Genomic DNA, 22,683 nt, shown 5'->3' on the forward strand with positions numbered 1-22,683 from the left:
AAGCCTGCACACCGCAACGAAGAGTAGCCCCCTCTCGCCACAACTAGTTTCTCTAGCCCACGCGCAGCAACGAAGACCCAGCGCAACCAAAAATATAAATAAATTTTTCTTAAAAAGCATCTTACTCAAGAAGATGATACAGTCTTTCCAATACCACTGTCTTGCATAAAGGTAATAGTAACAAAAGCAACTGAGGGCTATTGAGCCTTTTTTGATGCCAGGCACTGTACTAAGCACTTCGAAAATATTAGCTTACTTTGCCCGTCTCACAGTCACTATGCTACACCTATACCATTCACTTAGTATTTATCTTTAGATTGATTACTCAGGAAAATTCAGGAAGCCCCAAAGCACAGGCCTGACTCTGTCTTGCTCCATCCCAACCACACCAGCCCTGCTCCTCCTCCAATGCACTAGGCACCCTCCCGCCTCAGGGCCTTTGTACCACTCTTCTCCCTGCCTGGAGTACCTCCCCAGCACTACTCCTTCCCTCACTTCCTTCAAGTGCTTGCTCAAACATCTGTCTCAGTGAGTTCTATCCTGGTACCCTGTTTATGCTGCAATAGCCCTGTCCTCCTGCTGCCGGCACTCCCAGTACTCCTTGCCCTACACTACTTGCCAGTAAACCACATACTTATTTGAGTTATTTATGCTTATTGTTTTGTCTGCCTCCCCCCATATGCCCCCCCCAAAAAAAGTATGTAGTCTCTATGAAGGCAGAGGTTTCCCTTTTGTTCACTGATGTGTCCCTGGTGCCTAGAGCAGAGCCTGGCCCATTGAGGTTATCAGTAAGCATCTATTCAATGAAAGGGCTGCCTCACTGCAAAGCTCTTGCCCTTAACTATGGCCTCAGGGCCTCCGAGGTTCAACTTAAGCACCTTAGTCTCTCCTCCTTTGGCCTGATCTCTCTACCCCTGAGGGAGTAAGGAATTATTCTTGTTCAAGAATCTCAAAGCTGGGGTTCCCAGCCTGCCCACCAGTTCTTAAGCCCAATCACTATTTCCCCCAGAAGGCTCAGTGGGTCTGCCTAAAAATGGGACTTAGGAGAGTGACCCAGTTAACCAGGAACTTCCTGGTCCACGGCTGGGTGGGGCTGTGGGAGGAAGCCACCTTCTGACCAGTGCCCTCTGGGGAGAGGTGCCTATTTCAGGAGGTGGGAATTCTCACTCTAGGAAGGCCTCCTGGACACTCCCATTACTCTCTGACTCTATGGCCCCTGCCCAGGCCTCACTGTGCCTTGCCTGGACCACTGCACAGCTTCCAATCCATCCTGCCCATGTGGCCAGATAATTCTCCCTGAAACTCCTGTGACCCCACTGCATCTCTTTACCAGGACCTTGGATGGCCCCCCCAACACACGATAATGGGGAACTCAAGCCAGGCAGACCGAGGTGGGAAACAGCTCCTTGACCTTCTAACTGGGTGACCCTGACTTGACACTCACCTCCTCTAGGCTACAGTTTCTTTGTAAAGTATCTGTAAACATGTATGTGTGTGTGTGTGTGTGTGGTTAACTGGGCTAAATAAGGAACGTCAGATAAGTGCAACATTCTGGACAAAGTAGCTATCACTGATCGATGGTGACACATCTCTCTGCTTAACCCAATCTCAGTCCCGAGCTCCAGGGATCAGAGATGACATGTGAGTTGAAGTCTATTTGCATCTCTGGTCATGATGGTCTTTCAGGTTCCTCTCAGCCCTGATATTCTGGGGATTGGAGTGTCCAGCCTGATAGGAGCCTGTAGTGTAATAACCGGAGATTGTGGAGGGTTAGGCCTGGGAAAGGGCTTGGGAGACAAGGCTGCCTGGAAGTTTGGCTGCTTACTGGAATTTTGTCAGCCTCCCTTCCTGTGTCTATGGAGGAGAGAGTAAATCAGAGAAGAAACTGGGAGAGTTCTGGGGGAGGGGAGAGGGGACAAAGAAGGGAGGACAGAGCATTCTGTGACTCAGATAGGAGGTGTTTGGGGGTCCCCAAACCCAAGCCTCACAACATAGATGGAGAAATTGAGGCACAGGGAGGGGTCAGGACCCACCCAGAGTGACACAGCACAGCTGAAACTAGAACTCAGGGCCCCTGAGCAAGGAGCAAGTGTGTTTCCCAGTCCAGAAACCTATCCCAAGCGCTGCCAGAGAGTGACTCCAGGTGTGTGCACATGTGCGCGTGTATACACGTGTACTCATGTGCAGCTGCGGGGAATGCAGTTGGTGCGGGGCAGGGGTAGGTGGCAGGTACCACCCAGCAGCCACCGCTCCTAGGTGTTGTCACAGTCTCCCTTGTGATTCAGAGGGAGTGGGAGAGACACAGAAAGGAGGCTGGGGAGGGAGAAGGGCCAGAAATTTAGAAGAAAGAAAGGGAGAGAGGCTGGGGGGGAGAAACAGGGCTGAGGGAGACAGGCAGACAGAAGGTTAAGATGATGGAGGGGAGGGGAAGCTGGAAGAAAAGGATGGAGGAAGGGAGGGAGAAGGGAGAATGAGCGCTAATGGGGGATGGGCAGCGTCAGCAAAGGGAGGAGTGGGACGGAGCGCGTTCTCTGTTCTTTCTTTTCTTTCTCAGAAGTGGAGAGAGAGGGGGCAGGATGGGGCAGACTGAGGGGGTAATGGCACCCCCGTGGGCCCTCCCAGGTAGGTCCTTTGGCTGGGGAGGGGCATGTGTATGTAGTGAAGCTTCTGTTTCCCCCACCATCCTGGCTGGGGCCGACCCTGCCTGCCAGTCACCTGCCAGAGCTATTTCTGGAATGTGGAATCTGGGTCAGAGAAGGGGAGGGACAGAGGGGGTGCTGACAGCTGGGAAGCTGGTCAGCCCCCAGCAAGCGGGTTGGGGGGTGGGCAAGCTCCATGCCCTGCCCAGGGCCACTCCGGAGGGGCCCGCCCCTCCCAGGCTCTCACCATCTCAGTAAGTGGCCTTCACATCCACCCACCTGCTGGCATATGGCCTGAGAGCATATGTGCCCATGTGAGGGTGACAAAGAGCTTTCATGCCCCTCAGCGACTGGGGGCTCAGAACAGCCCTAGGTGGGGGACAGGCCCCGGACTGCTCACTTCCTGGAGACATATGCTGAGGACAGGGGGCAGCCTTCTGAGCAAGGGTGACCCCTGCAGGGAGACAGTGTCTGAGGGAGGGTGTACCTGTGGGTGGTGGGGTGTGTCTGTGAGGAGGGAGGTAGTTACGGGCCGGAATGCCATGGATGGTGGTGCGAGCTTTACACTGATGAAGGGTGCCACGTATAAGGGGGGTGCTGTTCACAACACAGACATAATCGAATTGTATATTTATTATGACACATCTGTGGCAGATGGCAGTAAAGGACATTATTCTAATAAAAATTGTGCATCATGATAATAGATGACAGTTAAGTGTCTTTCCTAACCCAGCACTAAGGTACTGTAGGGACCAACTGCAGCTCTGGGCACAGGTCTGAAAAATCTGGTGGCTTTGGTTTTCCCTGCAAGGCAGGTGAGTTTACTTGCTGCGCTTGAGGGGATCAGGGGTTGGAGGAGAGAGGAGCACCTACGTAGTAGTCACTATGGAGACCTGGAGGCAGGGCTGAGTGGGGAAACACGGGGTAGGGGGGATTGTTTTGGTGGCTCCAATCTGTTAGGGGCATGATTTCCTCACAGGTGTGGAGGTGGCGTGAGCCTTGAAGGAGACACACACATATGTGAGAGCATGTGCAACTGTATGTAGAGATTAGGTGTATGTTTGTGCATGTGAGAATATCAGTGTGCATGTGTTTTTATATGTTTTCAGAGAAAGAGGTCTAAGGGTACAGAACCTTATATATGTCCATAAGTAGGTATATATGTGCACACATGTCTGGGTAGGTGTCAGATGTTGCTACCAGTACTTTCTTGAGTATCCTGGTTTGGGCTTAAGTTCCCAAACTGAGAATAATTGGAGCCCCACATCCCTACATTTAAAGCCAGAAATGCTGGATTATTCATACAGGATGTGCTGAAGGGGCCGTGATTGAATTTTTTTTGTGTGTGATTGAATTTTTGGCCTCAATTCTCAACCCTTCCCTGTGTTCATGCCCTTTGCAATGTAACTGCAGTTTCTCCCACAAAAGGTTGAGTGTATTTCCCTGGACCTTGGCTTTGGGCTCATGTGACTTGCTTTGACCAACCAGATGTTCACAGGTGTGACACAGAGACTTGAAATGAGCTTGTACCGTGGGATTTGCCCTCTTATACTTCTGCCACCACCATGAGAAGTACATGCCTTGGCTAGGGCACTGATTCCAGGAGTGCGCTTTGGTTCCAGGAGGAGAATATAGGCCATGCAGAGCAGAACCAGCCAACCAAAAAACTCATGAATGAGAACAAATGCGCATTACTGTGTGCCTCTGACATTAGATGTGCTTGTTTGTTACACGGCATTATTGCGATAATAGTTGATAGATACAGAAATTGGTACCAAGAGTGGGGTGTATAAGCAACAAAAACAAAAATATGTAGCATCGGCTCTGGGACCAAGTGGTGAGCAGTGAGCAAACCGTTAGAGGAAGCTTGAAAAAAGGTTACCCATACTCTGCACAGACAAAATGCTTGGTAAAACTGTCAATCTACAGTAACTTGAAGAGAACCAATGGATTTGGGCAAGAGAGTTTCCAGGTAAAATGTTGAAAGCAAGAGCTGGCTCCTTTGGGCTGAATTTGCTAAGGACTTAGAAGAAAGAGGAATTCATAAAAGAAATAGGGAGTGTCACAGGGAGTGTTTAGAAGGAATACAGAGAGCCCAGAACTCGCTGAGTTGGACAAGAGATCAGTCAACTCCAGCTTCTCCAGCCAGTAAATCAGTTTCAAATTAATATACAGCCTGGGGACAAAGATCAGACCAAGGTCATGGCCTTAAGATACAGCATGTGGGTCAGATCAAATCAAGGATGTGGTTATGACATCTTTTATTAATACTCTAAAATAATAAGGTACCATTCAGTAGATGCTCTCAGCTGCTCAAAAGAGCTTCTAGAAAGCTTAAGAGCATGGCCCCACAGAGGCCTGATGCACCCAAAGTCATCATAATTGAGTTGAGAGAGACTGACATGACTCAAAAATAATTGTGGGTGTGCTTTTTGGTACATGGGGTTAAGTGGAATCAAATACATAGAAAACCCATAAAGTGTTTGAGGGAGGTGTGTGGCCAAAACTATGATCAGCTGAGGCTCAAGGGACCGAGACCACTCAAGATGTAAAAAGACAACTGGGTCCCTAACTTTCTTCAGGCAGGAAGCAGACAAAGAAGGCTCTTTGGCTGCCCAAAGGCCTATTCTCCAATGCTTTCTTTAGACAATGCCAACAAGGCTAATGGAAAAGAAAGGGCTTTCAGAGAGCAGAGCCAAGAGCTACGGAAAACCATGGCTTAGGGAATCAACCCCAGAGCATAGAGCTTGGGCCTAGTCAAGAGACATTCCCTTTCCCAGAGTATTTGCCCAACATCTGCCCAGAAGGACTTCAGAATGGCCATGGATCAGTAAGTCTCTGAACCCCTTCTCCCTCTTTCTGAACAGGAGTGTGGACTGCAGTCATCCTGTCCCTATTTTACCAAGGTATGCTGGGTGTGTGTGTGGGGGGATTGGGAGGTGGGAGGTAGATATCTTTTTTTTTTTTAATTTTAGATTTTAGGTTGCTTGATCAAGAGGAGTCACATCCATACCTGACACAGATCATGAGATGTTTTTTCCTTTTTAAAAAATGTATGTATGTATGTATGTGTGCATGTATGCATGTATTTATTTATTACTCAAGGAGAGTTGATTTACAATATTATATTAGTTTCAGGTGTACCATGAGATCCTGATGTTATGATTGGATGAGTCTTTTCAGGATCTTTGGGATAAGGGTATTTTCTGTGAGAGGGACACGAATAAATGTGGCCAAGAAAGTGGACCACAGTAAATTGAATTACTGACCCTGATTCTTCACCCCTTCCTCTGTCCACACGGTGGGAGGATAGTTCTCCATCCCTTGTTTTTGAGCTATGACTTCCTCTAACTAATAGGATTTTAGCAGATATTATGCAAGCAGGGACCTTGAAATGTGCCTGTGTAGTTAGGCTTGCTCTCTGTGCTTCTGCCATCAACATGAGAAGAACATGCCCTGCTAAAGCCACTGCTCCCAGGAGGACACTTTGGTCCCAGGAGGAGGGTGAGAAACATGTGGAGGAGAGCCATTCCTGCTGACCCACAAACTTGGGAGCAAGAAATAAATGTTACTTGTTGTATTACACTGATTTTGTAGTTGTTTGCTTTGCAGCACTATTGTAGCAATAGTTGACCAATACAGGGACCCAGACAGTTCTGGGACATGTAGCCCATCACCCATCTTCAGTCCATTCATGAGTGATTGGGGTCGGGGGAGACTGGTGAGTGAAGGTTTATTTGAAGAAAATTGTTGATGTGCTATCTGATTCCCCAGGCCCACCTCCTGCTTAGAGAACTTTCCTTGGGCCTGATGATGTGGGGAATCTGATCCTTTACCTGAGACTCTTATAAGACTGTAACAGAGTGCCTGGGAGAGCCTGGCAGGGATACCCTGGATTTGGAGGCCAAAGAAACTGGACCCCGACACCTGCTTTGGAGACTTCTAATGTGGAGAGGCTGACAGGCTTAGCTGTGACAGCAGGTCTAGAAGGAAGGCTGTAGCAGACCAGCCTATACTTTCAGAGTTCTGCAAGGCACAGGCCTCATTTTCACATGGGTAAAGCGGGAGCTGAGGGAGACAGTAGGGCTGGAGCTGTCATCAGAGGAGTCTGCCCAAGATGCCTGCCTGGCGGGGCCAGGTCCCCTGGCAAAAAGAGGCTGAGTGCGGAGGAGGGCAACCACTGGTTGGAGAAGCTGAGACAGAATAAGCAGCAGTGGCCTGGAGGGGGATTGCCCATGCTGGGAAAGAAGACACCACAAGGGCCCTGCAAGATAGGAGAAACTCTGAAAGCACCACCTAAGAGAAAGAGCTAGCAGGTGGCATCTGTCACACAGATGTTCCTGATGCCAGACAACATCTGCACTAGCGACCTTCCCCTCCCCCTGGAGGAACCAGAAATGGCCACTGATGAACAAGAACAGAGAAGACACTCACCACCACGCCCAGCTCCCCACTGTGGGCTTCTGAGCCCAGTCAGGCCCTAGCTGCAGGTGCATGAGGTCTGAAGTAGATGAGACTGATGTTTTGAAATGAGACCAGACCCTCAATACCTGAAAATGAGACTGTTCCTTAGGGTCTAAAAATGCCTGGAAAAGCTCGGGGATCTGCCCAGATATCAGCCACGATTTGAAAGGCAATAGTGAAACAAAGTGGTTTCTTGCTCTGCCCCCTGCCTTTGCAGTTTTCAGTCAATAAGCTGGTTTCTTGTGTATAGAATATCCATAAGATTCAGGCTCATTTATTTATATCAAACACCAGCTGAGCGCTTGAAACATGTGGTTTTCCTACAATAATCCAACCTCAATGCCTTTGATTGTCAGGAGGCTCAGAGTCAAGTCTGAGAACCAGTAAGAACAGCTACACTTGTCAGCTCCTACCATGTGCAAGGGCCCGCCTAAACCTCTCCAGGCACAGCCTTATTTCATCTCCCCTGAGAGCTCTCTGGGGTCTGGCTTATGCCTCAATTTATACATGGGGAAACTGAGGCTCAGGGAGGAAAACTGTCTAGTCAGAGTGAGATCAAAGTTCTCTCTACTAAGCCAGAAATTTTGCTATGATCTTCCTGGGTCTTGATGGTCATGGCTTGCTCTGGGACACAGGGTCCCCTTTTTCTCTGATCGTGCCTGGGTTATTGTCAGAGAACTTAGAACAAGTATCAGAAAGGACAGGTTGTCCCTGACTGTGAATATGAGAGAAACCTGCAAACCCACCCCTTTGAGAAGGCTCAATGCAGATCCCATCCTCTTCCCTGCAGGGGCCCACCCTCCCCACAGGTTTGCCTACCTGAACTAATCCAAACAGGTAAGTAGGGCTTCAGTAAGAGCCAGGGTCTAGAGAGTCGGGGGCAACCAAGTATCTCACAAGCTCCAGCCCTCACGACCCCCTCACCCCATCCCCAGTGTTGACATCTGCCTCTGTGACAGCCCCCCACCCCCCACTGCTGCCATTTGAGCTCCAGTTCACCAGCTGGTGGGAAGTTCAGCCCCAAGGCCTCCTGCTTTTGCTAGCCACCCCTCCAATCCTGGCTCACCAACCATGGATTCCTCCCCACCTCCGGTCCACCAGGAACGGTCCCAGGGGTCCCCCATCTCGGTACTCACTCGGAAGCGTGCGACTATTGCTGAGGCTGCCGGTGCTGGGAGGGGGGGAAAGGGACTGCAGGGAAACACTGTCCTCCTCCTGCGAGCAGCCCGCCTGGATGGCGCGCAGGTAGCTGTGGCTGCGGGAGCGGAAGTAGCTGGGCAGCGGCAAGTCTAGAGCCTCCGCCGCGGCCGACTCTGCTTCACTGCAGGCCGACTCGCAGGCTGCCTCATACTGGTCGCTCAGATCTGCCTCCCGTACCTGTCAGGGCAAAAGCAGGCATCAGGGGCCGGCTGTGCCCACTGGGGAGGGATGGGGTGCTTGGTGGTCGGCTCAGCTGCAGAGCTGGAGTCTGTGGGGCCTCAACTCGGCCCACCCTCCTGCTCCCGTCTCACTTAGGACACGGGATGGGCAGGTGGAGCCCTTAAGAAATATACAGACTCTCTCACCTCGTTGGGCCTCAATCTTCCCATCTCTACAATGGAGGAGAAACTAGTAAATATACTTTCTAGGATGTTAGCTAGGTTATATCTTGTGTGTCCAGACTGATTAACTAATAGATTTTGAGGTCATATCTGAATTCAGCCAGAAAGAAGGCTATAATCAGTAACGTCTGCCCTGGATGTTGGAATGGGGAGGTGGCAGTAGGTGTGCTAGATATTTACCATCTTACGGTCCAATTCCTTCATTTTTATAAGCAAAGAAACTGAGGGCTACTGAGGGGGAGATACTTGCCAGTTGTACCCAGTGAGGAAGTAGCAGAATCAATACTCCCAATGTATATTTAAGGAAGATTAATCTAGCCCTGGTGTACAGAATGGATGTTGGATATAGGGTCTGGAATGGAGGCAGAGGCCAGAGATGAAGCTGATGCAATAGTCTGGTGAGAGAAAATAATACTGGAACGAGGGTAGTGGCAGTGAGGACTGATTAGTCACACCTGCCATGGACAGTACGGAGAACGGAGGTATATATGCTATTTGCCATCTCACATCTAGTTCAACCTCATCTGGATGGTTTCTAAGTGTCCCTCTAGAAACAAGATCCTACAAAGCTGCAGCTGGGGGTGTGAGTGCAGAGGGGGCTCACCATACATACACTCTCCAATGGTTCTGGAAGGGTCTGTCTGACCCATGTCTCAGGCCATCGTGGTACCTGGGGATCACAGAGTATAAGCTGAGGAGTCAGCTGGCTGAACATGGACACTGGGTGGGGCTCCGGGAAGACACCTAGGCTACACGGGAGGGGGCAAAAGTTGACTGAACACCACGTGGAGGAAAAGATGAAGCTGGATCTGGGGCCAGTGTGCCCTGGACCTGGCTGTGTGACCTCAGGCAGGCCAGCACTATTCTCTGGGTCGGAGTTTCCCTATCTAAATGGACTAGAATGCCTGTGGACTCGTCTGGCACTGCATCAGGGAAAACGACTGGATGGATCATCACCCAATTTTTTTTCTGGCTGCACCGCGCGGCCTGTGGTATCTTGGTTCCCCGACCAGGGATTGAACCCGGGCCCTCGGCAGTGAGAGCGCGGAGTCCTGAACACTGGCCTGCCAGGGAATTCCTGATCATCACCCAATTTGGAGTATATGTTTGGAAAGGCCTAAATTTGCTCTGTTCAATATGGTAGCAACCAACCATGCGTGGCTATTTAGGTTTAAATTAATTAAAGTAAACAAAATTCAGTTCCTGAGTCACACCGGCCACATTTCACTTGCTCATGTTACCTTATTGGACAGCATGGATGATAGAACACTTCCAATCATCCCAGAAAATTCTATCAGACAGCACTGATAAATTAAAACGTAGTCCATGTGACATACCCCAAATTCACTTGGATAGGGTATTAAAGAGACAGGTGTTTATCCTCCAAAGCTGCAGCCTGAGGTATATTGAGAGACCCCTGTGATTGCCAAAGGCGATGAGGTCTTGATTAGGGATTGCACGGTAATGGCCCACCTCTGGAGCTAGACTGCCAGAGTTTCATTCCCGGCTCCATCATTTTCTCACAAGAGGAATATGGGCAAGTCACTTAACTGCTCTGTGCCTCAGTTTCCCCATCTGTAAAATGGGGGCTAATTAGAGACCAGATTTCACAGGATTGTGGTCAAGATGAAATGAGATCATTCATAATCACATGCTTCGAATAGAGTTGGGAAGACTAAGCACCTGATAACCTGTACCTGTTATTACAGGCAACTTTGTGGGGCAAGTGCAAAGATTTGTCAGTGTCGGTTAAGATGCTCCCGAGCTCCCAGGGAGAGGCCAGCTGGTTAGTGCTGTTGGTATGTATATCATTGAGGACGTACTATGTGCAGGGAACTGCCCTGGGAGTTTTATATGTGAACACATCACACCCTTATCATGAGGCTGTTGAAGGAAGGAAGAGGTCACCTGGCCCACTGTGGGCTCCCCAAAGACCCTCTGCAACAATGTGCCCAAGAAGAATTATGATATGAAGGTGGGAGGCACATGAGGCATTCGTGGCTGGAATCAGGAGATATGGAGCCAGTCACAGTTCTGCCCTGTAGGCCGTGTGGCCTTGGATCAGTCCCTTGCCACTCCTGGCCCCAATGAGGACTTGGGCCCAGAGCACCTTGCCTGCCTCTCTGTCTGGCCTTGGGGCTGGGGCCTGGGAGGGAGGAGAGGACCACCTCCAGGGGCAGGATGGGTGTGCATGGGATGGGGCACCCTTAGGACAGGTAGACAGTGCCAGCACTGGCGTCGTCTTCACCACCTTTGGTAAGCTTGAAAAGTCTCTGCATTCATTCCAGAACCCTAACATCCTTAAAGGTCTTACTGGAATCCAAGAAAGGAGATAAGTCAGGGGATCTTGTGGCTGGGATGTGAAGGCCAATGCCCCCAGCCCCTGATCTGTCCAAATGGAAAAGTCTCCCCAGGCCTTTCCCAGGCTTTGGGGAATGAGAGGAAGGAGGGAGCTAGAAGCTCTCAGGGTACACCTTCCTTTATCTTGGGGTTATTATTTAAAAAAAAATTTTTTTAAATTCAAGTATAGTTGATTTACAATGTTATGCCAATATCCTGGGGTTATTCTTGCCCCATCCATAGATCCTAGCCCATTCTTTTCCATTTTTGAGAAGAGGAAACTGAGGCACAGAGAAGTGAAGCGATAGGGCCAAAGAGTGGAAGGTCCAGGCACCAATGTGATTCCTGACACTGTCTTCACTGGAGGGGGCTTTCCTGGTGCCGGCTCTGCTTGTACCTGCCCGGCTCAGGGGCCAGGACCACTGAGGTGCCTGAGACCCAGCCCTGGCCTCTGGGATTGGGAGACAAGAGAATGGCAAACATACTGACCTGCTGCTCGTGGCCAAACAACTGGGGGATCAGGGAGGCCTGTCCAAACATCTGCAGGAAAGAGATGGGGGAGGGTTATGGGGAGACCGAGGCTGGGGGCTAGGGTTGGGTATTCAGGCCTGGCTGCAAGAGAACTTGTGGCTGGCTGGTCTAACCTCCTCCCCAGACTGGCTGAGGCCCAGGGAGGTCTTGGCTTCCTCCAGGGGTGGGAGGCTCACTCCTTCTGGGGCTGGGTGTTGTTGAAGACTTGTAATCTGCTGTTTATAAGTCCTTCTCCTGGGTTGGCTTCTGGGACCATGGATGTCCTGTCTGCTGCCTCTCACCTGGGCAGGCAGCTCCCAGGATGTACAGATTAGGGACAGAGCCCAGAGACTTCTCTTCCCTGGTCAGGGCTTACACAGTCCAGTGACTGGTGGGAGCGGGGTTTCTTCTGGTAGGAGTTGAGGCCTCAGAGACACAGACAGAACTGGACATCTCTGACTTTGGGGTGACATATGTGGCTCAGGTCACTCAAGCTTCATGGGATGAGGGTTTGGGGGTTCAGAGGACCCTGGGCTAGGGGAGAGCTGGGGCTGGGCAGGGCGTAGTTGGAGAGGCCTGCTGGGGTCCCCAGCCTGGCTCATTCCGTGTACCTTTTCGTGTAGCCAAAGGACAAAATTGTTCCAGGTGCCAGGGCCAGGCAGGGGATGGAGACGGTGGGTGTGAGAGAGTCAGACAACCCAGAGAGAAACATGGAAATGAGACACACTGGAGAGAATCAGAAAAATGTGAATGAGGGGAGAGAAAAACAGAGGGAGACAGACACAGACCGACAGGGAGACTGAGGGATGAGAGAACAGGCAGGATGGGAGAGACAGGGAGGGACGCCATCCATTCAGCAAACCTACGTGCCCTGTGCCATGTGCTGGGGGCTCTGTGGGGACAAGACAGCAAGGTCCCCGTCTGCAGGGAACTCCCAGTCTTAAGAGTGAGACAGACATCAACTAACAAGTATAGTTCCAGATAGTGAGAAGTGCTGTCAAGAAAATTAAGCAGAGTAAGGAAACAGGGCCCCGGGGACCCCTGAGGCAAGCGATAGGGCAGGTCCCTCTGAGGTGACATTTGAGCCAAGACCTGGGACACGGAGAAGAACCAGCTGTGCAAAGATCTGAGAGAAGATGCTCCTGGGAGAGGCAGGAGCAAATGCAGGGGGCCTGGGGCAGGAATGAGGTGTGTGAGGGGCAAAAGGGGGCCAGAGTGGCTGGAGCAGAGTGAGTGACAGAGCAAGTCGGGGAGCACATCTGAGAGGGAGGCCGGGCTTCACAGGTCTGGCTTTCACTAGGGTGAGGCGGAAGCCATGGGAGGCTTCAGAGCAGGTGACATGATTTGACTTCTGTCTTTTACAAGCTCCCTCTGGCCGCTGAGAATAGATTGGGGGTGGCAGGCCCGGAGTCCAGGACAGGACAACGGCACAGGTGAGACTTGGTGGGGCCTGGATGAGGATGGTGGGGCAGAGGGTCCCCTGGCCGGGGGGGGGGGGGCGCTCCCTCCCCCCCCATCTGAGGTCAGTCTCCTTGGAGCGTGGGAATGACAGTGCTGAGGATGGGGGCTGGGGCGGGCTTGGCCGGGCCAGGAATATGGGGTGGTAAGGAGCTGGAATCCGAAAGTTTTAAGCAGTCCGTTAGCTCAGGCCGTGGGGCTGCACACGGCGGGACCTGGGGCCTGTTCCTGCCCAGAGAGGTGGCTGGGTCTGCACCTGGCTGCCTCTACTGCCCCACTGTGCTACTATTGGCAGATGTCTGCCCTCTCTGGGCCTCGTCTCCCCATCCACACCATGGGGGGAGCCCTCAAGCCTTGACTGGTCGTCCCTTTGCAAACTGTAAAGTACTGTGCACAACACGGTAGGGGCTGAGGTCCAGGTCTGGGTCTGACAGCCCTAGATCTCTGCCCAGCTTTGCCTCTTCCTAGCTGTTGTGACCCACCCCTATCTGGGCCTCAGTTTCCTCATCTAGGAAATGGGGATATGGATGATATCTGGGGGTGGCTGTGAGGGATCAAGGAGCTAGCTGATGGTTGAGAGAATTAATGGTACAGCACAGCGTGTTTACCGCTGTTAGTGGCAGAGCTGGCTGGGCCCTGGCAGTCCAACTATCCACTGATCAGGTGGGACATGGAGGTCCAGAGTGGAGAAGCAACTTGCCCGAAGTCACACAGCAAGATGCCAATGCTAACCATCAAGGGAGCCACCCTTTGCTGAGCACATTATGTTTGTATCTCACTGATTCCTCACAACCCTTTGAAATAGGAATGATCACCCTCCGATGGTAAATCAGGAAACTGAGGCTCAGGGAGGGGGTGTTTTGTCCTGGGTTCATACTGTCAGTGACAAGACTGGGACTCAAACCCAGGTCTCCAGTACCCTATCCTCAGGGCTCCTGGGTCTAAGGCAGTGGTATGGCCCCTTCCTCTGGGCCCACAGCTTAGGCCATCAGTGTGAGGCCCTGTGACTGCTCTCCAGCCACAGGACAGTCAGTGGGGAAGAGACACACACAGGCAGCTTCAGGAACAAAGACCGAACAGAAGCACAGGGCAGATATTCGGGGGCCACTCAACAGAGGCTGGACCTGGACGTCTGTCCTTTTCCTGGGTGGGAGTTGGGGCTCTCCCAAGCCCTCTGACCTTCTGGCTGCCTGCCACCCTTACCTGGCTGATGCAACTGGAGTCGTTGAGGCTGTCGCTGACGGGGTGGTAGTCCTCCTCCCAGCTCGGACACTTGGAGGGCAGCAGCATATCCACTGAATCCAGGCGGTCCAGACTCCTGGTGGGGATGGGGAGCAGATGGGGCTCAGCCCACCCTTTGTTCAGCATGGGAAACTGAGGCCCAGAGGGGGAAAAACGGGCCAAGGTTATCCAGGGGCAGAGGGTAAAATGGAAGTCACTGCCATCCCGGGTAGTGTGGGGGGTGATGAGCAAGGGGAGAGCTGCTCCCAGCCTTTGGAGGCCTTGTGAGTCTGGAGAGTGCCGATGGCCCTCACCTGTCATGCCCACTGCAACCGCGAGGTGGCAGCACAAGCTTGCTCTTGACTGTTTCAAACCAGGGGTGGGCCACACCAGCTCAATTCTACAGCCCCCTCCTCTGCAGGCCTGGGGCAATTCCAGGGGCTGGACAGAGGAGATGGGTCCAGGCCCACAGCCTTGACCTCCGGCCAGGGCCACCCAAAGGTCATCAGTTTTGACCCAATGTCCAGGTGGCCTCCACCAGGCCCCTGAAGACTCACCACTTCTCCCCATAGCCCTGGCTCTTCAATCTTTCTCACATCTACCTGACCCTGGGCCTCCCCCTCCCCAACTCCCCTGCTCTGGAAATAAGGTCCAAGCCGCCAATAGCTCAGGGCCTTGTCATAGACAAACTTGGATTGGAATCCAGCTTCCTCACTGGGTGACCCTGGGCAAGTCGTCACCCCTTAAGTCTCAGTTTCCTCACCTATAAAGTGGGGGATGTCACTGTGCCTGCCTGCTGGGGCTGTAAGGAGGTTTCAGTGACGCAGATTCAAGGGCACTGGGGCAGGCATAGAGCCCAGAGCGCAGCGAGGGCTGACAGATGGCCCGCATTACTGTTACTACAGGAATACTCCTTTTATTGCACTTCACTTTACTGCGTTCTGCAGATATTGTTTATTTTGTTTTTCTCTTCTTTTCTTTTTAACAAATGGAAGGTTTGTGGCAACCCGGAGTTGTCAGGTGATGGTTAGCATTTTTCAGCAATAAAGCATTTTAAAATTAAGGTATGTACTTTTAAAAAGACAATGTTATTGTACACTTAGACTATAGGGTAAACACAACTTTTACATGCACTGGAAAACAAAAACATTTCGTGTGACTCACTTTATTGCCATATCCACTTTATTGCGGTGGTCTGAGGTATGCCTGTACTACTATTATCAATTCCCTCTCATTCAAGGCCTGGGCCCTGGTCCTGCCCACCTCTCCCACCTCCATGCCCACAGGTCATTCAAGGAATTGCAGGATCTCAGGAGTAGAAGGGGTCTTAGAGATCATCTAGCTCAGCCCCCTTCACTTAAAGCTAGGGAAACTGAGGCTCAGAGAGGGTGAGACCTAGGAATGGCTGGTGGTGTCCTGAATTCCCACCTGGAGGTCATTCCCTGCCTCTGTCCCAGCCAATGATACTCCCTGCCTCAGTCTACTGTCACCTGCCCTGCTCTATTCCCTCTGCTGCAGTCCTCCCAGGCTACCTCCTCCAATGAAGCTCTGGCTCTTGCCCCCAGGAGTAGAAGAACTAGGGCTAAGCTTGTTTCCTTTAACTCTTCCAAGTCCTTTGTCTGTTTCTGACTTGCTTTTGTTTCTCTCCCTCAGTGGGTTCTGAATCACCTATACCAACTTTCACCTGATTTGCACTCATTCTTTTCTGTTCTAATCCCCACGGTGACTTCTGCATGTGAAAGGCTCACTTCTCTCTCTAACATGTTATTTGTTGCTTCCTGTGTGCACGTGTTTCATTTTCCACGCTTTCACTAACTCTTCCCAGTCTTAAAGCAACAGGATGGGGCTCCATTGGTGGAATGCCAGGCCGGGTGATGGGACAGGTGAAGGCTGTCTATCTCCCTTTCACTTCTGGATCCTCCCTCATCCCCAATCTCGGAGCTCAACTCAGGGGTCAATTACAGGGGCACTGGCAGAGGGGGCTCTGGCCTTCCCTGGGCAGTGCTGGCACAAGGGGTGGGCTCACTAAGGGCAGGGTTCTCTAACCTGAAGAAAAGGGTCTCCGAGGGCAGTTCCCCTGTACGAGTGGAAATCATCTGGGGATGTAGGCAGGGTTTACCTGGGCCAATCACTCCGGAGAGACTCCCCTTATGATTTACCAAAGTATAAGGCTCACCTGTGGTCAGGACTTAACTGTGGGGGGCTTATGGGGTGGGTTCACCAAATGGCGGGGCTCTCCGGAGTCAACTCATCAAAGTGCAGGGGCCAAGCTAAGGATGAAGATCTCAGGAAGGGGACTAACCGGAAGGAGGGTTCACCTAGGGGGCCTGGATCATTGGGGGTGGGGATTCACCTGGGTCTGAGGCTGGAGGGCAGGATTCATCTGTGGGGCTGGGATCTCCGGGCGGGCGGCTGAAGAGGAGGAAGGCGAGGTTCCCAGGGGTGGGACATACCTGTGAGGGGCTCACCTAGAGGGCAAAGCTTGCCTGTGAGCCAGGGCGGTACGAGTGTAAAGAGGCTTTCCCAGAGGAGCGCTCACAAGTGGGCGGTGCCCCAGTGGAGCAGGGTAAGCCTGCGGGCGTGGCTCACTTTAAGGGAGTGGTCCCCTTAGGGAGCAGAACTCACAGGTGACCAGGGCTTCTGGTGCGGGGTTCCCAGGGGGCAGGACTCACTGGTGAGCAGAGGCTTCCTGGGGCGGGACTTGGACTTCGGAGAGGCTCTCCCACGGTGGGGCTTCTGGGGGTCAGGGCTGGCCTGCGGGCGAGACTCTAGGGGGCGGGACCGTACGCTCACCTGCGGGGATTGCTCTGCTCTCCCAGCGACTGCTGCGTGGCCCTCAGGTAGCTCTGGCGCCGCGCCGCCGTCTTGGGGGAGGGCTTGGGGCTGCCGCCGGACTCGTCACTGTCCTCGTCGCCCATGGCCTTGATGTAGCTGCCGCTGCGCATTCGCCGGCACGGGATGGGGCCCTCGCCTGTGGAGTCCGCCTCGCGCGGGGACAGCAGCGAGGTGGTCCATTCGCCACCGCCTCCGGGCACCTGGGGTTGGGCGGACAGCCCTCAGCAAGGGTGGCTCAGGGGGCAGCGCACACCCCCAGCGCGCCGCCGGCCACCCAGCCTCGGGCTCATCACCTGGGGAGTGAGCTGCACGCTAGAACCCCCATCTCCAGGCCCCTGAAGCTCCCTCGCTGCCCACCTCGGGGAATTCGGCCTTCGGTGCGGGGTACTGCCACTAAAGGCACCCACGAGCAGGGCGGAGCCAGGGCTGGGAAGGATACCTGGGTCCCAGAGCCAGTTCTGCCGCAGCTTCCCTGTGTGGCCTTCTCCAGCCTCAGATCTCCGTGGATCCCAGGCTGAGCGTGCCCCAGCAAAACCGTCCAGACAGAATGCTCACAACGGCTTCCACTGCAGCTACCCTTCTGAGCAACCCCTGTGTTCCCATCACTTCCCCTGCTATCTCAGTGGATAGCTTATGATCCCACTGCCCAGATAAGAACAGCAGGCTTGAGAGAGGTCCCTGGACCCTAGGATGGTGGGGGAGGATGAATCAGGGGACCCCAGCGCATCAGTACGGAGGTGAGGTCTTTGGGGCCAAACAACATTCCTCATCCTACAGGTGGGTAAACTGAGGTACAGAGAGCACAAGGGCTTTGTGGGGTCTGGCAGCCATGTGGTGAGCTGGAAAAAGCGCTCAGTGTTCCCAGCTGAACTCCAGGGACCCCATCTGTGCAAGGGGGCTGTGATAAGGGTAAGGTCACAGCTGTGAGGGCAGCCCCGGTCCTCAGTGGTTACGGTGGCAGAAACCAACTGAGGGGACCTCCCCTGCCCTTCTGAGGCCAGGCTCTGCCAGCTGCTCCAGGGCAGCACACACTGTCTACACTCTTGTTCACTTGATACCCACCGATGTGTCCACACAGTGGATATTCACCTCGTTATGGAGTACGCTCATCTCAGCACTCACACGTACCTCAGCCCGAGCACAGGGTGAACACGCCGTGCCATGTACACGCACCTCAGAGAGCAAGCATACCCTTTCCCCGCACACCCCTCTCCCCAAGGACACACCCCTCTCCCCAAGGATGCACCCCAGCCACTTCATCACGTGCCCACACCTCAGTGAGTGCACGATGTGAACAGAGCGTACACACCTCCTCACGTGCACACCAGCCACCACTGCACCGCGGACACATCTCAACGTGTCCCTCCTCACCGTGTCCCCGCCTCAACACATACAGAGCACACACCTTCACTGGGTCTATATGTCACCGCGGACACCCAGGCACACGTTTCTCAGTGTACACAGCACACCCATTCTTCGCCACGCCCACAAGTGCTCACCACACTCCCCAAGTCACCGCGCCTGCACAGAGACCACGTTCTTCTCAGTTCCCACAATGCCAGTGGCTGGTTCTCGGCTGAGGGAGGGTCCCTGCCTGGGCTTCCCATCCCAGGTCCCCACCCCTGCGGCTTTCCCGTTAACACCCTCCTCCCCAACTGACTGCCCAGCCAGTCGCCAGGACCTGCACATTCTACCCCAAACCATTTGCTAGTCAATCCTTCCTACCTGCACCTGTCCCTTGGGAAGGTGGCTTTGTATATCCCTGCTCAACACTTGTTGCTTCCCCAGCCCTTACCCACCTACTTCCTGTTGAGCAAGCAGGCAGCACCACTCCAGGGCCTGCAGGGCCACCGTTTCACGGTGTTTCTGAAGCATTTTCACGTGATCAGACCAAACCATATCATTTGAGAGGGAGCTAGGTCACACACCACCCCCTCTGATGTTTCTAAGCTAAGGAAGTAGATTGAGAGCCACAAAAGCCTTAAATATATAAAATACTGCCTAGATTTCATTTCCCTCCTATTGAAAAAAATAGCCTCCTCCCCCCATAGTCTCACTGTCTTTGGAATTTTATATGGAATGACAAGAACTCAGGTCAGACTTTGATGTTCATCCGGTTCAAAATGCATCTAATGGGGCTTCCCTGGTGGCACAGTGGTTGAGAGTCCGCCTGCCGACGCAGGGGACACGGGTTCATGCCCCGGTCCGGGAAGATCCCACATGCCGTGGAGTGGCTGGGCCCGTGAGCCATGGCCGCTGAGCCTGCGCGTCCGGAGCCTGTGCTCCGCAACGGGAGAGGCCACTACAGTGAGAGGCCCGCGTAACACACACACACACACACACACACACACACACACACACACACACACACACACACACACACACACACACAAAATGCATCTAATGTGTTCCCAAAGGCTGGCCAGGCCTGTGCTGACATGCCCTCCAGGATGAGGGACTCACTACCTACTGAAACAGCCCCTTCCATCTGCAGGTGAACCGAAATCTACTTCCTGTAACTTTCACCCACAGCTTGGGCTCTGGTACCGGGAGCCACCCAGTTCTCAGCCACTCACCCTGCCCTTGAGAGGCCCAGCACAAGTGTAGCAGCAGAGATGTCTCTGAGCCTTCTGCCACTTGCCAGGAGTGCAGCCTTGGTGCATAATAAGTGCCTCAATAAACATTAGTGTTTGAAAGAAAAAAGCTAGTTCCCCAAACTGATTTAGGGCCTCGGGGCTCCTGCAGTCCCCCTGCTCAGCTCCAGCACATTCCGCTCATGCTGACAGGAGTGTCTGCTCATGTGTCTTTCTCTCCCAGCATCCTGATAATCGGGACTATGTCTTATTTATTTCTCACTCTATTCATTCAAGGGTCCATCTGTTCATCTACCCCTCTCTCCTCTCATGTTTCTTGAGCACTTCCTGTATGACAGACCCTGTCTTGGGCCCTGGGGACACAGAGCTGCACCAGATATGGTCCCTATCCTCAGGGAGCCCCCAGTCTGGGGGCAGTACCAGGCAGGAGGCTGGCAAGCAGAATGCCATGCAATTGGTCCTCGGAGGGGATAGAAGGCACGGCTTCCATAGTTTTCTTCTAAAGGGAAGGGACATGTTTTGGTCCCTACTCAGGGCCGGTCTCAAAAGGGTCCTAATCAATGTCTGCTGAGAGCATGACCAGTGGAAGGAATCCTTTTACTAGCAAGATACCACCAGCCACCCATTTCCTAAGCGAGTCAACAGAGGCCTGAGTGAAACAACTTTCCAAGTCAATCTGTGACAGAGCTGGACTTCAAACTGGTGCCTTCCCCACAATCCCTCCCCCTCCCCTGACCCTGGCAGGGACCCACCTGCAGGTAATGATAGGCAAGACCTTGGTGGCAGGATTTGGACTTTAGCAGGCTCTTATCCAAGGTGGCTGAGGTCTTCTGGCAGACCTCATGGGCGTGGCTGAGGGTCAGGGTGGACCAGGAGCCCCGCTTGACATAGTTGGTGTCCGCGGCCACCCCAAGGCTGGGGCAGGTGGCCGGGGGTGCCGGCGGAGGTGGCGGGGCGGTCAGCTCGGCGGTGTTGTTCTTGGCGGCTCTGAGCATGTGCCCACTGATGGTGTTGTAGGCGTGCGTGAAATAGCGTGGCTGGCTGCGTTCTGTCTGGCGGCCTAGTGTCATCAGTCCAGAGGCTGGGCCACCGCTGCGGAAGGTGCCACCCTCACCATCCAAGTTGTCGTCGGAGCTCCACCAGCCCGAGATGTTGGAACGGCTGCGCCGCTTGGGCTCCCCGGCCTTGGCCCGCTCCTTGCTCTTGGCCCTCCGGCCCTTGCCGTCCTCCAGGCCACCTTTCTTGCCGCCATTGCCGCCGACCTTGCCTGCCGTGCCCTCCAGGGAGGGCGCCTTGGTGAAGAAGAGCCGCTGGACCGAGTGGACCAGGTGGCGGATGCGGCCAGGACTCTCGCCCCGGGCCTTGGCCTCCCCGCGGGGGAACTGGAGAGTGCTGAAGCCGTCGCGGTGGATAGGCAGCTGCTTCTCAAACTGGTCCAGGAGGTTGGCGGGCAGCCGGTTGATCTTGGTGGCCTGGGCGTGGCTGGGGAAGGGGCTCTCCTCTGGCACCTCGAAGTGGGAGTTGTAGTGGATGCGGGGGAAGGTGCTGCTGGGTGGTGGCAGCTGGTTGTTGAGCGGGAAAAGCCCGTCCCCTGGCAGAGCATTCTGCCCAGGGAAGCGAGCCTCGCGGGCGAAGGCCTCCGTGGGCGATAGCAGGTAGGGGTTGCGATCAGGCCCTGCGAACAGGGGCTCGTGTGGTGGGTCCAGGCTGTCGGACAGGTGGCGGGGGCGGCTGTCACCGAGGCCTTTCATGATCCCGGCCCTCGGGGCAGGGGCCGTCGCCCTAGCGCGTTGCCCGGGTCTCCTCTCCCGGGCAGCAGCTAATCTGGGGAGAGAAGACAGACAGGCGTTAGCTGGATTTGGAGGGGATAGGATGCTGGGAAGGTCAGCCAGACCCCCGCAGAGCTCAAAGTTGGGAGGATTTCTGAAGACTCCTGGCCTGCCCTTAACATTGTGGGTCGGGAATCACGAGTACAAATGGAGACCCACATACCATACGGATAAATAAAAGCGACATCTCAGGCTAGCAAGACTTTAAACAAAATATGTTCTACTCTCCTACCTTGACGAACATATTTTCACAATAACCTGGAAAGCCAGGTTCGCACTCAGACTTCTTGGTCTCCTCCGAATTCCACGGCAGCATGTGGTCAGGGGGAAGCTGCCTGCCCTCCCTTTTCCTCCTGTCTCTGACTCTGTTCCTCACCACGAGGAGCCCCACCCATGTGTGCACCCCCAGCTCACTCCACATGCCCCCCAAACAGCCACCCCTCAGCCCTAGGGCTGGTCCCACTGGCAGTGTAGGCCACCATGGGAGGATCTGTGCTGGCCCTGGAAGCAGGCCTGGGGTCTTTGGGGCAGGGAATTCCAGGCTGGGGTCTGCCCAGGCTGCAGAGTGTGGTCGAAAGGGGGATGTAGGCTCTGGGTGGGCATGTTCCCTTGGCCCCTGAACATTCCTTGCCTCGTGGGGAACAACAAGATTGAGAGAGGGCCAGAGAGGCCTTCTAAGGAGTGGGGCCTGGGGCCGGGGCCCCTCTTACCCAGGTCTGAGGGCAGTACTGTCCCACCTCTATTTTAGCAGAAGAATCCTTACATCAAAATGTAAACCCTCTGTAAAAACCCACTCTGTCCTCAACAAAAGTCTACTGAGTGTGACCCCTGGGCTAGAGGCTGGGGGCTGCAGCCATCAGACAGGCCAACAAGCCCATCAGCCCATCCTTTCCTACTGGGATGAATCAATGACACCTGGCCTGGGACAGAGTTCCCAGCAAGTCAGTAGCAGGAGCATATCCTCAGGATGACAAGTAGGTGGAACCATTGTGCCTCAGTTTCTCTATTGTAAAATGGGCCTTCCAGCCAGAACCATCCTGGAAATGCCAGTCTCAAACTTCCGCAAGTCCCTTTCCTTTCTGGGCCTCAGTCTTTCCATCTGTACCATGGGGCAGAGGGGGAGGTCAGCAAGCTTTCTTAGCCCTGGACCCCACTAGTCATGCTTGGAGGAGTCCCAAGGCTTGGTCCGGCC

General features: G+C 53.7%; 1 protein-coding gene across 3 annotated transcripts in view; it reads right to left on the reverse strand.

Annotated features, from left to right (window-relative positions):
* Nucleotides 1-21,413, reverse strand: part of DLGAP4 (DLG associated protein 4) — a 92,769-nt gene extending 71,356 nt beyond the window's left edge. For 2 of the 3 annotated variants that reach the window (XM_027078384.1, XM_027078386.1), the window contains exons 1-5: nt 20,415-21,413; nt 17,027-17,268; nt 14,216-14,330; nt 11,534-11,584; nt 8,240-8,480 (exon numbers count right to left, since the gene is read on the reverse strand). In XM_027078384.1, the coding sequence (XP_026934185.1) occupies nt 8,240-8,480; nt 11,534-11,584; nt 14,216-14,330; nt 17,027-17,268; nt 20,415-21,413 (1,648 nt within the window). The remainder of the gene's footprint in view (nt 1-8,239; nt 8,481-11,533; nt 11,585-14,215; nt 14,331-17,026; nt 17,269-20,414) is intronic. The other variant, XM_027078385.1, reaches the window with a different exon arrangement.
* Nucleotides 21,414-22,683: the final 1,270 nt, after the last annotated feature.

Source organism: Aethalodelphis obliquidens, unplaced genomic scaffold (genome assembly GCF_003676395.1).
Source record: "Aethalodelphis obliquidens isolate GAN/ISIS:26980383/991018 unplaced genomic scaffold, ASM367639v1 scaffold42, whole genome shotgun sequence".
NCBI lineage: Eukaryota > Metazoa > Chordata > Mammalia > Artiodactyla > Delphinidae > Aethalodelphis > Aethalodelphis obliquidens.